Here is a 14,699-nt window from a genome sequence, read left to right on the forward strand (position 1 = left end):
CTCTCACGTTAATAAGATGTTTCATCATTATAGTTTGTACTTATGAGTGAGCTTGAGCATCTTTTTAGCTGGTCAAGAGTCAGAGCTCTTAAATGTCTTTCTGTAGCCATTTTTCTGTTGATTGGTTGGTGGTTTTCTTACGCATTGGAAAACATAGCTTTCAGTGTGGCAGGTGAGCTTGCCCTTTGCTGTGAAGTTAGCTGTGAGGTTTCCTTGTTTGGTACTTGTCTTTGTAGATGTCTTGGATTGCTTCTCTAGAAGCAGAGCCTGAAACTGGAGATGGTGTTTGACGATTTATTCAGGGCATGCTCTCCCGAGAAGGAGAGTGGAGAAAGCAGGATAGGGCAGAGGCGGAAGGTCTGTGGGAAGTGTACCTGCCCACTATGGGTGGGAGTGTCAGGGGACATGTGGGGGTACCTGGAGACCACACACATGCCTTTTTGTCCCCGCTACGTGGCAGCATCCCCACCTCCCCATCACGATAAAGGCCGTTTGCCCTTGCAGAACAATAACTCCTTTCTGTGCTTGCTTGTCTGCTGGCATGAGGAGCCCAAACTGACCAGCTAGCAACTGTACTTTTAAGTTTAGATCTTTATTGTGTCCCCTGACAAGCATTTTACCTTTAGTGCCAGGCTCTCAAAACCCACAGAGCCGAGAGTTATGGGGACAGGAAGCCCATGTTCCCCAAGGTCTCTTGGATTGATGGTGATCAGAGCTACTCCTGCTTCCATGGGACCCCAGATCCATGCATTCTGCCCACTGGAGACACAGTGCGGTGGCGTGACTCTTGGTTTAAGACATACCCTGCATTCTGAAGAGATGTGGCATCCTTTTGGGATGTCCTCTCTAGGCTGGCAGCTCCTGGATGGTGTGGGATTCTGTAGGACCACTGAAGCTGATGGACATGCGCCTGGTACCGTCCTTGATCCAAGGTGGGGTTATGTGTGACCTCATCAGAGCTCAGACACTCCATGAGCCCTTAGGGAGTGAGAGTGGGGCTGGCTGGGACACTGCAGGCAAGAAAGGCAAACCTATACCTGGAGTCCATGTCAGTCCTGCCAGGGAAGAGCGCTTCCCATTGCAGGGTCCACTGGCCACCCAGAGCCTGGTTGGTCTTGACTATGCCTTATCAGGGTCGTGGAGTCTACCACCTTGAGAGGGGCTGTAGTGCGTTGGCTTCTTCCCAAATACGTGAACTGAGCTTGGGCTTTCTGCCCTCTGCTGTGTACTGGGAACCCTTTGTGGGGCCATAGGCGTAAGCTAAGGGAGGGGTCCCAGTGCATCTGTGCTGGGGCTCACTGGCTCCAGGGCTCCTGTTCCTGCAGCTGATGTGTATAATGTGGTCCTGGGGTAAGACCGTGACTATGTGCTTTTGTGGACATGAATGGGTTCCTGATGGGTTTGCAAGAGATTGCATTGGCCACTTCAGTAGCTGCAACCCTGTACCCAAGACTGTGCTTGTCTTAAGGTGTACGGAGGTCCCCGGTCACACACCATCATCCACCCTCTTATGCAGGAGCCAGACGGGATGAGATGGAGACCGCTGACCCCGTGTCATTTAAGTCTTAGAGGGCAGCATGCATCTCTGCTTTTCTCTCTGGAAATGATACTGTTCTTGCTTTAGGACCATGGCCAGGGGCAGGGGGCTGGGGTCAGTTTCAGGGTCTTCCACATGGCCTTTTATACTTCAGTAGCTCCTATTCTGCAGGACTTAGAACCAGTGTGAGGCTTCTACAGGCTGCTAAACATGTCTGTCCCTATTACACATTTAAGAAGTGGATCTGGTCCCAGTGGACACACTCTGAGGTGGACCTTGGCCTGGAGTCCATTTACTGCCTGACCCACGTATGTCCCCATGCTAACAGAGGACATTGTTGGCCGTCTGGGCCCCTGAGTATCAGCATCATCTCAGACCCTCTATTCCAAAACCTCTAAAAGACTTTCCGTTCCCCCGTCAAGGACTGTAAGTCCCTGTGGAGAGAATGGGGTCAGCGCTGCAGTGTGCACTTGCTTGGTGTTACAGATTTGTTCTTGTGGGGCTTGGCTTCTCTTGCAGTCATGTTTCTGGGTCTGGAAGCCAGCTGAGGGATCGACACTTTCTGTTGGAGTGGCGCCCTCAGTGTTGATGTCCTTGTTTGTTTACATGAGGTGGTGCCCTGGGTGGCTCCCAGCTCTTGCCCCTGGGATCTCCTCCACTTCACGAGCCATCTCCATAGGTCCCTGCATACCAGGCCCCTGCTGCCCCCTACAGTGACCACACCTGCCCCTGAGTGCTACCTGGCGTCTGCTCTGCCAGGGTCCTGTTGTCCCCCTTGCTCCAAGGAGCCTGGTTCTCTAAGCGTCTCCTATGGCTAGCTCCACCTTCAGAGAACAGCCGCCACGGAGCTGCTCAGTGGTGCCAGTGTCCCTTCCAGCCCATTTGTTCCAGCCCATCCTTGAGGGGAGTGTCTTTCCGGCCCTCCCAAGGAGCAGGGGCAGCCATGACGTTCCCTGTCTTACATGGTAGATCCCATCCAGGCCCACCTCTCAGCCTTTCAAAACCTTTATCCACAGTTTGCCATGGCAGTTCTGTGATCTCTCCTGTGTTTAACGTGTGCCCTCACTTTTGCTGAGCTTCTAAGAGCCATACAAGCAACGTTTTAGAGCTGAATCTGGGCCTCTTATTGGGGTTAAGTGCCAGGCCATGGAGAGCCCCCATAGACACACTCATCCAGCTAGTGTTCCATCCCTCTGAGCCCAGCACCTGCCACTCTGTTGGCGTTCAGTCCCCTGTCCTTCAGTAGGACCAGCAGTCCCCACTTGTGCTACGTTGAGACTTTACCCCACGTACAGATCCAGCAGTGTCGGGAAACGTACCCATCCCATTTCAGGCCTGTGTGTTTTCAATCAAGGTGTGTGTGTGTGTTTGTGTGTGTGTGTGTGTGTGTGTCTCTACCAACAAGCAGGGATGGGCCACTTCTGCAGGCCCAGAGCGTGGAGAATAATTTGAGGATTGAGGTTCTCAAGTGCATCCACCCAGGTGTCCCCACCCCAAGTCTCAGAGTCACACCCTTCCTGTCAGGGCCCATGCTCTGCTGTGGGAAACTTGTCGATCAAGGCCAATAGGTGGGTGTTATAGGGAGGCTGATTCGGCCTCAGTATACAAATGGACTTGTCTTGTTTCTTGTCAGCAATTATTTTGGGAAGCATTTTCTACTATTTAGAGCTGAAACAGTGAGCTTATCAGCACACCCCTGTGTGGGCTGCAGTCTCTGTAAGGAACAGCAGTGGCGTTGGTGGGTGCCTGAGACCGTCTGGCTGTGTCGTCTTCCATTTCATTGATACCCAGGCTGATTGAGCTGATGTTCTGTCAGTCGAATGTTCCCTTGGTCTCTCACGTTCCATCACGTTCATCCCTCTGTGGCTGTGTCCTTGGCATGCTACAGTTAGTGAGTTGGCACAGCAGCCTGTGCCATTTCTCTTCCCTGTGGGTGTGGGCTTGTCCCTGACATTGCTGTTGGAGGCATTGGGAGTTGTTTAGGACTGGGCAGGGGACTGCCCAGCACAAGCTGGGAAGGGCTGTTGTAAGAACTGACCAGGAGGCACACTTTGTCCCATCAGGAATTATAACAAGGATGAGAGCTGCAGTTTTCTTTTATTGATGAGAGTTGTTTTATGAATATTTTACAGCAAAAAATATCTCACATGAATGAGGACTCACCTCTATGAGAAAGTAGAATCCTCTTTGGAGATCTGTGAGCCTGTGTTTGAAGCATAGTGCCACCACCGGGGAGGCGAGACAGCAGTGGTGACGTTGTGTGCCCAGGCCATGTGGAGGTGGGGCAGTCCTGTCTGGTCCTGCAGACATAATACCAGGGCGCTTGTATTTCACTAAAGCACTGGGCATATGACACCATCTTAGCCAAGACTTTTTACTACCATTTGAATGAAAACACAAGATTATTGATTTTGGATGATACAAAGCTAGAAGTGATAGCTAATATGTGGTATAATGTTGATTATGATTTGGAGTTTTTAGCAAATAAAATTATTGAGTAAAGCCAGTAGGAAAACTTTTTTGTTGTGCTAAGATATACATAACATAAAATTCATCAAATTAATTTTTAAGTGTACAGTTCAGTGACATTAAGTACATTCACATAGTTGTGCAACCATCAGTACCATCCATCACCAGAACTTTTTCATCTTTCCAAACTGAAACTCTGTCCCTGTTAAACAGTGACTTCCCATTCCCTCTTCCCCCAGCCCCTGACTAGCCACCATTCTCCTTTCTGTCTCTCTGAATTTCACTACTCTAGGTCCCTCATAGAAATGGAATCATACAGTATTTGTCTTTTTGTGACAGGCTTGTTTCACTTAGCATAATGTACTCATCTGTGTTACAGCATATTGCTGAATTTCCTTCCTTTTAAAGGCTGAATAATTTTCCATTGTATGGATATACTACATTTTGTTATCCATTTATTGGTTGATGGACACTTGGGTTGCTTCCATGTTTTGGCTCTTGTGGATAATGCTGCTGTGAACATGGGTGTACAAATATCTCTTCGAGATGTTGCTTTCGATTCTTTTGGGTATGCATTCAGAAATGGAATTGCTGGATCATATAGAAGTTCATTTATAATATTTTGAGGAACCTTCTATGCTGATTTCCACAGTGGCTGCACCATTTTATATTCCTACCAATAGTGCACCAGGGCTCCAGTCCCTCCACATCCTCGCCAACTCTTGTTTTCTGTTTTTTTGGTAGTAGCCATCCTAATGGATGTGAGGTGATATCTCATTGTGGTTTTGATTTGCATTTCCTTAATGATTAGTGATGTTGAGCATTTTTTCATGTGCTTATTGGCCATTGGTGTATATTCTTTGGAGAAAAGTCTATTCAAGTCCTTTGCCCATTTTTGAATCGGGTTATTGGTTTTTTTATTGAGTTTTAGGAGTTCTCTCTATAATCTAGATATTAATCCCTTATCAGATAACATGATTTGCAAATATTTTCTCCCATTCTGTGGGTTGCCTTTTTACTCTGTGCATAGTGTCTCTTGATGTACAGAATTTTAAAATTTTCATGAAGTCCAATTTGTCTATTGTTTCTTTTGTTACTTGTGCCTTTAGTGTCATATCAAAGAAATTATTGACATATCCAATATCATGGAGCTTTTCTCCTGTTTTCTTCTAAGATTTTTATAGTCTGCTTTCACTTCTTCTGTGTATATACCCAGAAGTGGAATTACTGGATCATATGCTAATTCTATATTTAATTTTTTGAAGGCTGGCTATGCTGTTTTCCATGATGGCTTACCCCATTTTACATTCCTGCCAATAGCACACAAGTGTTCCAATTTCTCTGCCTTCTTGCCAACACAGTTATTTTCTGTTTTGATAGTAGCCATCCAATGGGTGTGAAGTAGCATCTCAATGTAGTTTCGATTTACATTTCCTAATTATTAGCAATTTTGAGAATCTTTTCATGTGCTTATTGGCCATTTGTATATATTCCTTGGAGAAATATCTATTTAAGTCTTTTGCCCGTTTTTCAGTCGGGTTGTGTGGTGTTTTGTTCAGTTGTAGGAATTCTTTATGTATTTGGATATTAGCTTCTTATCATATATAAGGTTCCAAATATTTTCTCCCATTCTGTGGGTTGTCTTTGCACTGTATTGATTGTGTCCGTTGATGTACAAAAGTTTTTAATTTTGATAAAGTCCACTTTTCCTATTTTTTCTTCTATCATCTGTGCTTTTGGTGTTATGTCCAAGAAGTCATTGCCAAATCCAACGTCATGAAGATTTCTCCCTACGTTTTCTTCTAAGAGTTGAACAATTGGGTGTTACATTCAGCTGTTCCCTCCATTTTGAGTTAATTTTTGTACATGGTGTAAGGTAAGGGTACAGCTTCATTTACATGTGGATATCCATTTTTCCCAGCACCATTTGTTGAAAAGACTGTGCTTTCCCTATTGAATGATCTTGGCACCCTTGTCAAAAATAAACCAACATACATGCCAGGGTTTATTTCTGGGCTTCCTATTCCGTTGGTCTGTATGTCTTTATGCCAGTCCTACACAGTTTTGGTTATTGTAGCTTTTTGGTAAGTTTTGAAGTCAGGAAGTGTAAGAAAGCATCTGCATTAGGTTTACATGAGCAGATAAGAGGATGGAAAGATCTTGGCTAACTGCAGATCTCTGGAAACATTCTGGAATGTTCATCAGTGACAAGCTAAGTTGAGCCAGTAGTTAGATGTCGTGCTTGTTTATTCTTAAACTTCTCTAACTGTCAGAGGAGGATTCCCAGCCCTGTAGAGAGTGGGGAAACCAATACACAGTTTAGTTTTATTTCTTCTCCTCTGCCTCGCCTTAGAGAAGATGAAATCTAAAACTTTTCAGAATGGTTATGCATTTGCCTGTGGAGCTGCCCAGCGCATACTGACAGTTTTTGAAGGCAGCTTTTCTCAAGTTTAGGATGCTGCCCAGACTCAGCTCGTATCTGCCACTGTGCCCTATGTGTGCTTCAGCTGATTCTTCTCCTCTCTGTGCCACTTTCCTCCTCTGTGTGGGCAGATGGTTGCCTGGCATAGCAGTAGGTGGACTGACTCAGGCCGCTGTGTTTACCTTGCTTGGGTTCAGTAATCCCCAGAGTGACTTGCCTGCTTGGTTCCCCAGTCAGAGGGCTTCTGTGAACAAAGACGGTTTTTGACTTCTTCCTTCCCAGTCTGCACCTTTTATTTCCTTTTCTTGTCTCATTGCATTAACTAGGACTTCCAGTATGATGTTGAAAAGCACTGGTGAGAGGGGACATCCTTGCCTTGTTCCTGATGTTTGGCAGTCTTTGAGCTTCTCACCATTAAGTGTGATGTTAGTTGTAGGTTTCCTGTAGATGCTCTTTATCAAGTTGAGGAAGTTCCCCTCTATTCCTAGTTTGCTGAGAGTTTTTGTCATGAATCGGTGCTGGATGTTGTCAAATGCTTTTTCTGCAACTGTTGATGTGGTTGTATGATTTTTTTCCTTTAACCTGTTGATGTGATAGATTACATTAATGGGTTTATGAATGTTCAACCATCCTGGCATATCTGGGACAAATCCCACTTAGTTGTGGTGTATAATTCTTTTTATATGTTGTTGGATTTGATTTGCTAATATTTTGTTGCATCTGTGTTTATGAGAGATGTTGGTCTGTAGTTTTTCCTTTCTTGTATTATCTTTGGTTTTGATGCTAGGGTAATGCTGGCCTCATAGAAAAGGTTAGAAAGTGTTTTCTCTGTTTTTATTTTTTGGAAGAAATTATAGACAGCTGGTTTAATTTCCTCCTTAAATGTTTAGTAGAATTCACCAGTGAACCTGTGTGGCCCTGGTGCTGTTTTGGAGATGATATTGATTCAGTTTCTTTAGTAGATTCATATGCCTGTTCAGATGATCCATTTCTCCTTATGTGAATTTTGGTAGATTGTCTTTCAAGGAATTTCCATTGTGATCTGAGAACACACAGTCAAGCATGGCTTAATGATGGGGATATGTTCTAAGAAATATATTGTTAGGCGATTTCATTGTTGTGCGAATATCATAGAGGGTACTTACACAAACCTAGATGGTGTAGCCTACTACACATCTAGGCTATATGCTACTAATCTTATGGGCTCACCGTCATATATGCAGTCCGTCCTTGACCAAATGATTGTTATGTGGTACATAACTATACTTTGTATGGTTTCTATTCTTTTAAATTCATGTAGGTGTGTTTTATGGCCCAGAATATGATCTATTTTGATGAATGTTCCATGTGAGCTTGAGAAGAAGGTGTCTTCTGTTGTTGGATGAAGTTGTCTATAGGTGTCAGTTATATCCCATTGATTGATGGTGGTGTTGAGGTCAACTATGTCTTTACTGATTTTTCTGCGTACTGGATCTGTCTGTTTCTTAGAAAGGAGTGTTGAAGTCTCCAACTAGGGAAGTAGATTCGTCTATTTCTCCTTGCAGTTCTATCAGTTTTTGCGTCATGTATTTTGAAGTTCTGCCCTTACGCACATACAGGTTAACGATCGTAGTGTCTTCTTGGAGAAGTGACCCTGTTTTCATTATGTAGTGCCCTTCTTTAAAGTGGGTTTCCTGTAGACAAAATATATTTATTTGAATCTTGAATTTTTTATCCCGTCTGACAGTCTTTGTCTTTTAACTGGTGTATTCAGAGTATTCACATTTAAAGTGATTGTTGATATAATTGGATTAATATCTACCATATTTGTAACTGTTTTAGTTTCTCTTGTTCTGTTTATTTTTTTTTTACTTTTGTTTTGGTTTTCTACTCTTTATCTGCATCCTTTGGTTTTATTTGAGCACTTTATATGATTCCATTGTTTCTCCTTTCTTAGCATATCAATTGTAGTTCTATAAAAAATACTTTTAGTGATTGCCCTAGGGTCTGCAGTATACATTTACAACTGGTCTAAACCCATTTTCAAATACCACTTCCCTCTTCATGAGTAGTGCAGGTATAACCAAGTACTCCTGTCCCCCCCGCCCCCCCCTCCCCCCACCATTGGCTGTCATGCATTCACTTAGCCCAGAGCTGTAATCACCCAAAACATTGCTGCTAGTTTTGTTTTGGAAAACATTTATCTGTTAGAACAATTAAAATAATAACATAAAAGATATCATTTTGCCTTTATTTATTTCTACTTTGACATTTTTCCCTTTCTTTATATAAATCAATTTCTGACCAGATCCTTGTCCTTCTCTCTCAGTGAGATTTTTTAACGTTTCCTCCCAGGTAACTGTGGAAGCCCTCAATTTTTGTTTGTCTGAGAAAATCTTTATTTTTCCTTCTCTTTTGAAGGACACCTTGACTGGATTCAGAATTGTGGGTTGGCAGGTTTTTCTTTCAACGCTTTACGTATTTCACTTCTCTCTTGTCTGCATGGTTCCTGAAGAGAAGCCCAACGCCATTCTTACCCTTGCTCCTCTGTAAGGTCGCTTTGTTCTTGTGACTGACTTAAAGATTTTCTCTTTGTCTTTGATTTTCCGCAGTTTGGATGAGGTGTGGAGGTGTAGTTTTTTTGCTATTTATTCTGCTTGGTGTCCTCTGGGCTTCCTGGACCAGTAGTTTGGTATCTGATGTTAATTTGAGGAAATTCTCAGTCATTGTTGCTTCAAAGACTTCTTGTGTTTATTTCTCTCCTCCTCCTCCTGGTATTCCCACTACGCATGTTACACTTTTTATAATTTTCTCACTGATTTTGGATATTCTGTTCCATTTTTTTAATGTTTTTTTCTTTTCAGTTTTAATGGTTTCTACTGACATACCTCCAAACTCACTGACTCTCCCTTGGCCGTGTCGGGTCTACTGATGAGCCCATCAAAGGTGTTCTTTCTTCATTTCTGTTACAGTGGTTTTGATTTATCGTTTCCCATTGATTCTTTTTTAGAATGTCCATCCCTTTGCACACGTTACCCATCTGTTCTTACATGATGCCCACTTTTTCTATTAGAGCCCTTAACATATTAATCATAGTTCTTTTAAATTCTTGGTTCTGATAATGCCAACATCCCTGCCATATCTGAATCTGATTCTGATGCTTGCCCTGTTTATTCAAACACTGTTTTTTGCCTTTTAGCATGCCTTGTAATTTTTTTGTTGAAATCTGGACATGATGTAAAAGGAACTGTGGTAAACAGACCTTTCGTGTGAGGCTGTGTTTCTTTGGCCAGGAGTTGGGCTGTGTTTATCATTTGCTGCAGCTGTGGTGTCACGGCTGAATAGGGTCTGAGACATGTCATCTCCTGTTGTACAGGAGCGTACTGACGTGGTAGTGGGAGGGGTGGGGGAGCGCTCTCTAGTCCTGTGATTAGTGGGTCTCAGTCCTCCAGTGAGCCTGCGCGCCTGGGCTCTGACCACCATCTGTGCTTCTCCTTGGTTTTGTTTTTCCTGTTTAAGAGAGACGGAACAGCTATGGGGGCCGGAGTTGGTATTTCCCTTCCCCCGGGTGGGTCAGGAGCTGGAAAATTAGTTTTCCATGAGCAAAGGCCTTTGTTAAGGATAACAGGGTGCTCTGGTTGCAGTTTAAAGTTGTTTCTTTTCCCCTCCCCCTGCCAGAAGCACGAGGAGATTTTTCTCCAGTCTTCACCCTGAGAACCTGGTGAGGCTCCTGACGGCGGAACTCACACAAGTGTGGGCCCCGTACAACTGGCCATGGAGTTTTTGTCTCCAGCATGTCCACACCTGTGTTCAGCACATGGTCACTTCCCTTCCTGGTGCTGCTGCTGTGCTGGCTCCCATGGCTTCTTCTCCCTGGGAGCTGCAATTCTCTGTTCCCTGTCACTCTCTCCAGTTTTGGGGGCAACAGTTTGCCCTGTGACTCCATTCTTTGATGAGTCTAAGAAGCGTTGTTGATTTTTAGTTTGTTCAGCTTTTTCTTATATGGGAGTGACGCCTTCCAAGCTCTTTACACGTTGAACCAGAGATGGGAGTCCAGCGTCACCCTTTTTTTAACAGAGACTTTAAATATGCAAGTTAGTGAAGACTGAGAAATACCAAGTACAAGAGATGTGTTCTTGGGAAGAAATAAAAAGAATATTACAAAACTGTGTTAGTTGGTAGAGATACGGCGTGAACGCGGCCTCTACGGCGCTGTGTCTGTATTCATACCCTCCTGTGATCATTAGGCCCTTGTCATTGAGGTTTGTTAACCAAGTCCTTCTTGGCCACATGCCACTTCATTTCTCTGTTTGTCCTCATTCCTCAGCTGGCCCTTTGTGATTTATTAAGTTTATCTTTAGTAGGGTTTTGCAGCACCATTGTTTTCAGTTCCCAACAGTGACCTGGAAACACGGGCCATCCTTGTCTGTTCTTTCAGAGTCCACATTCCACCAAACGAGTTTTCAGGTTTCCTTTGCAGGACTCTTGATGACAACATTGATGCAGTATAGTTGGAAGCGTGGGAGCGTTCTCCTTAGCCTGTAGAGATTTCTCTCAGAATTCGGAGCATTCTAGGAGCACATTTCCCAGAGGAGGGCCTCAGCTTTGAGCCAGAACTGAGGCCAGAGGGCCTGGTGGCGGGAATGTGTGAGGCTCTCGCTGCACTGTCTGTGGAGTCCATGATGGTGGTGGCCAATCTTCCCTTTCTCATGGTGCTTTCTCTCTTCACTCTCTTTCAGTACTTAGGTCAGTTAACGTCCATACCAGGATACCTGAATCCCTCCAGTAGGACCGAAATACTGCATTTCATAGACAATGCAAAGGTAACCCCATCTTCCTGACCCCATTCTCTGACCCTCGGCCTGCTCCAGTTCCTACCCCTGACCTCTGACCCTCAGCGTGTTCCACTTCCCAACCCTGACCTCCAACCCTCGGCCTGCATCAGCTCCTATCCCCAACCTCTGACCCTTGGTCTGCTCCACCTCCCAACCTCGACCTCTGATCCTTGGGCTGTACCACCCTCAACGTGAACCTCTGACCCTCGACTGCACCAGCTCCTAACCCCAGCCTCTGACCCTTGGTCTGCTCCATCTCCAACCCTCACCTCTGACCCTTGGCCTGCACCACCTATGACTCCGACCTCTGACCCTTGAGCTGTACCACCTCCAAACCCGACCTCTGACCCTTGGCGTTCACCACTTCCGACCCTTGGCCTGCACCACCTCCAACTCTGACCTCCGACTTTTGGGCTGCACCAGCTCCTAGCCCCAATCTCTGACCCTTGGTCTGCTCCACCTCCCAACCCCGACCTCTGACCCTCAGCCTGCACCAGCTTCTAACCCCTATCTCTGATGCTCAGTCTGCTCCACCTCCCAACCCTGACCTCCAAACCTTGGCCTGTACCACCTTCAACCCTAACCTCTGAACCTTGGCTTGCTCCACCTCCCAACTGTGACCTCTGACCCTTGGCTTGCTCTACCTCCCAACCCTGACCTCTGACACTTGTACTCTGTTATCAGCTCTTGGTCTTCTGACCCTAGGCCTTCATGGCTGTGAAGAATAACCCAGTTCCACCATATTATGGGTGCGCTTGGCACTTGGCCAGTAAAGACTGTTCCTCAGTCTGAACATAAACTTTATTCTCTAGACTTGCTTCTTGAGGTTTTGGGCTGTTTTCACAATTCACATTTTCAAGATATCCTGACCACTTGCCATAGGTCTGAATGTAAAGGCAGTTCTGGAAGACCCCCACAATGTGACGTGAACATGGCAGTGCCCCTGGAGCAAGCATGGCCACACTGAAGGGAGCAGCACTTGCTTCAGCTGGCCGTGTGGGCTGTGTCTGCCGGCACACATTGCAGGATTCCTAGGGGAGCCTGCTGCCGGGGCCCTGTGTTTCTGACACCCTGTGGTTCCTTCTAGAGAGCCCACCAGCTCCCCGGACACTTGACCCAGGAGCATGATGCTGTGATCAGCCTGTCTGCCTACAACGTCAAGCTGGCCTGGCGGGACGGGGAGGACACCATTCTCAGGGTCCCCATCCATGACATTGCTGCCGTGTCCTATGTGCGGGATGATGCCTCACACCTGGTGGTCCTAAAGACAGGTACGGACCTGGGGGTGGGGTCAGAAGGGTCCTTGGGAGAAATGGCCACGTCTTTGTCCTGAGGAGCGAGTCCATGGATTTGGAGCTCTGGAGACCATTTCTCCAGTGCTGGGTCAGCTGCTGCTGCCCATTGTGCCTGAGGAGTGGCTCTCCTGTCTCCAAGGCCAGCCTTGGCCAGAGGAGGGCAGTGACCCAGGAGGTTGTGAGGAATAGGTGCTGAGCCTGGCCACTCTCACTTGGAGCCTCGCGGGCTTGCCACTGTGCCTGGTGATGCCCCCTTCAGGGACATTGGAGAGTCCTCCAGCAGGCAGGCAGCACTGGTCTCAGGCTCTGGCTGGGGCCTCAGCTCTGCCCAGCCTTTGGCCATGCTGCCTTCCCAAAGCTGAGGGTGCAGATGAGACCGTCACGGAGCTCTCAATCTGTGAGACATTCTCAGCATGTCCTTGTAGCAGAATCAGAAAGCCCCTTAAACCAGACATCAGCCCCCTTCCCCCAGCCCGGTTCCCTCACTTGGTGACGAGAGGGCAGTGCGCCTTACTGGGCACTCGTGGACAAGCTGTCCGCCAGGTTCCACAGCTTCTGCCCTGGCGTCAAGTTACTCAGGAATGAGGAGCGAAGTCATGGTTTCGCTTGTGCTGTGCCCTTCCCCGTGAGGGTTCTGAGGATGGTGCTGCACCACTGATTCTGTTCTGGGCTCCTTCGGGCGCTCCTGTCGGCTGGGTTGGGCCCCGAAGCCATTGTTTTCCAAAGGGCCACTGGCGGGGTGTGAGGCCAGCCAGATGGATCCACCTGGAGCACACTTCAGGCAGCACAGAGAGAAAGTTGTTTCTCTGCTGGAGCTCGGTCATTCATGGAGGATCCAAGGGCTTTTCTTAAGAGCCAGGGCCCTGGTGAGCTTTCTCAGCACTGACTTCTTGAGCTTGGGTGAGCTCTGGAGATTGGTCGGGAAGCTGCCAGCCCATGAAGCTGGCGGGGTGCTGCGGGCCCACCCACACAGCTGACTGGAGCAGTGTGAAGGCGTCTGCCGCAGTTTCAGCCCCTTGGCTTTGTGCAGCTGTGGCTTAGCCCCCCCGACTCTCACACACACACACACACACACACACACACACACTCAGAGTGTCTTCACACTCACAGCCCCTCACCTATGCTCACACACTCCCACACACACCCACACCCCCGCTCTGTCACGCTGTACTTCTGAGCAAGGTCCCTTCTGTGCTCTGCTTGTCCCTCATTTCCCTTCATTGTGCTCAGTGAGCATCTGCTATTTAATGACGGGCATTATTTTAGGTGGACAATATGAAACTGCCGATATTTAACTATTTTAATCTACAAAAATGGCAATTTAGTGTGGCTCAAACTAGTACAAAGTATGTGACATGAGTGATCTAATTTAATCTCCATCGTAAATGGGAAGGAGGAGCCTGTTTTCTCCTGCTTTACAGGTGGAGTAACAGAGCAGACAGGACGGGTGACTCGGCGAGGGTCACCTGGTGGGTAGATGGTGGGGCTGGCTGTGGGAGCTGGTTTTGTAATCGCTTCCACCACTGCTGCCCGGGGCCACGTGACTGCCCAGTCTGCTACCCAGGGATGGGGTCCCCCGCAGGAGGCCTGAGGTCTAGGGCACCCTTAGGGACAGAAAGCGATGGGGAGACCAGCTTCTGACGGGGTGCTGCAGGCATGTGAGCTGGAGGGTGGGCGCTGGGCCCCCCTGGCTTCTTGTGCAGCCGGGCATTTCTCAGCGTTAATCATTAGAACAAATTGCTGAGAAGATGAGTAACAGATTTGTTAAAAGGGAGTGAATGAGCTCCATAGGAGAAACTTGCCAAAAAGAGATGAAAACCAGGAGCCAGAGCTTTGAGAGCCTTTGAGTTAAAGGAAAAGAATGAATCCCTGTGTCCCAGGGCGCCTTCCTTGATTTAGTGGATCGCTCTGAAGTGAAGTCCTGAGATCAAGAGCCTTCATGTCTCTCAGAGGCTCGTGTGTACGTCGGATATACTGTTGGTGGGATTCTGAACATAGCAGTCCTCAGCACAGACACTGGCAATGATGGCTCATATTTATTAAGTGCCTACTACATCCAGGCACAGCTGTGTGCCTCCTCGGGCCCAGAGTATGCTGGTGTTGGGAGAATGCTAGGTGGCGGGGTTGGGGGTGCTGGGCGAGGGTGAGTTGGGGCCAGGTCT

At 47.0% G+C, this 14,699-nt stretch overlaps 1 protein-coding gene across 5 annotated transcripts in view; it reads left to right on the forward strand.

Annotated features, from left to right (window-relative positions):
* CCM2 (CCM2 scaffold protein) overlaps nucleotides 1–14,699 on the forward strand; it is a 50,330-nt gene that overhangs the window by 27,116 nt on the left and 8,515 nt on the right. For all 5 annotated transcript variants that reach the window (XM_070265562.1, XM_070265563.1, XM_023639027.2 and 2 more), the window contains 2 exons: nucleotides 11,147–11,230; nucleotides 12,330–12,513. In XM_070265562.1, coding sequence (XP_070121663.1) covers nucleotides 11,147–11,230; nucleotides 12,330–12,513 — 268 coding nt within the window. The remainder of the gene's footprint in view (nucleotides 1–11,146; nucleotides 11,231–12,329; nucleotides 12,514–14,699) is intronic.

Source organism: Equus caballus, chromosome 4, assembly GCF_041296265.1.
Source record: "Equus caballus isolate H_3958 breed thoroughbred chromosome 4, TB-T2T, whole genome shotgun sequence".
In the NCBI taxonomy this organism is placed as follows: Eukaryota; Metazoa; Chordata; class Mammalia; order Perissodactyla; family Equidae; genus Equus; species Equus caballus.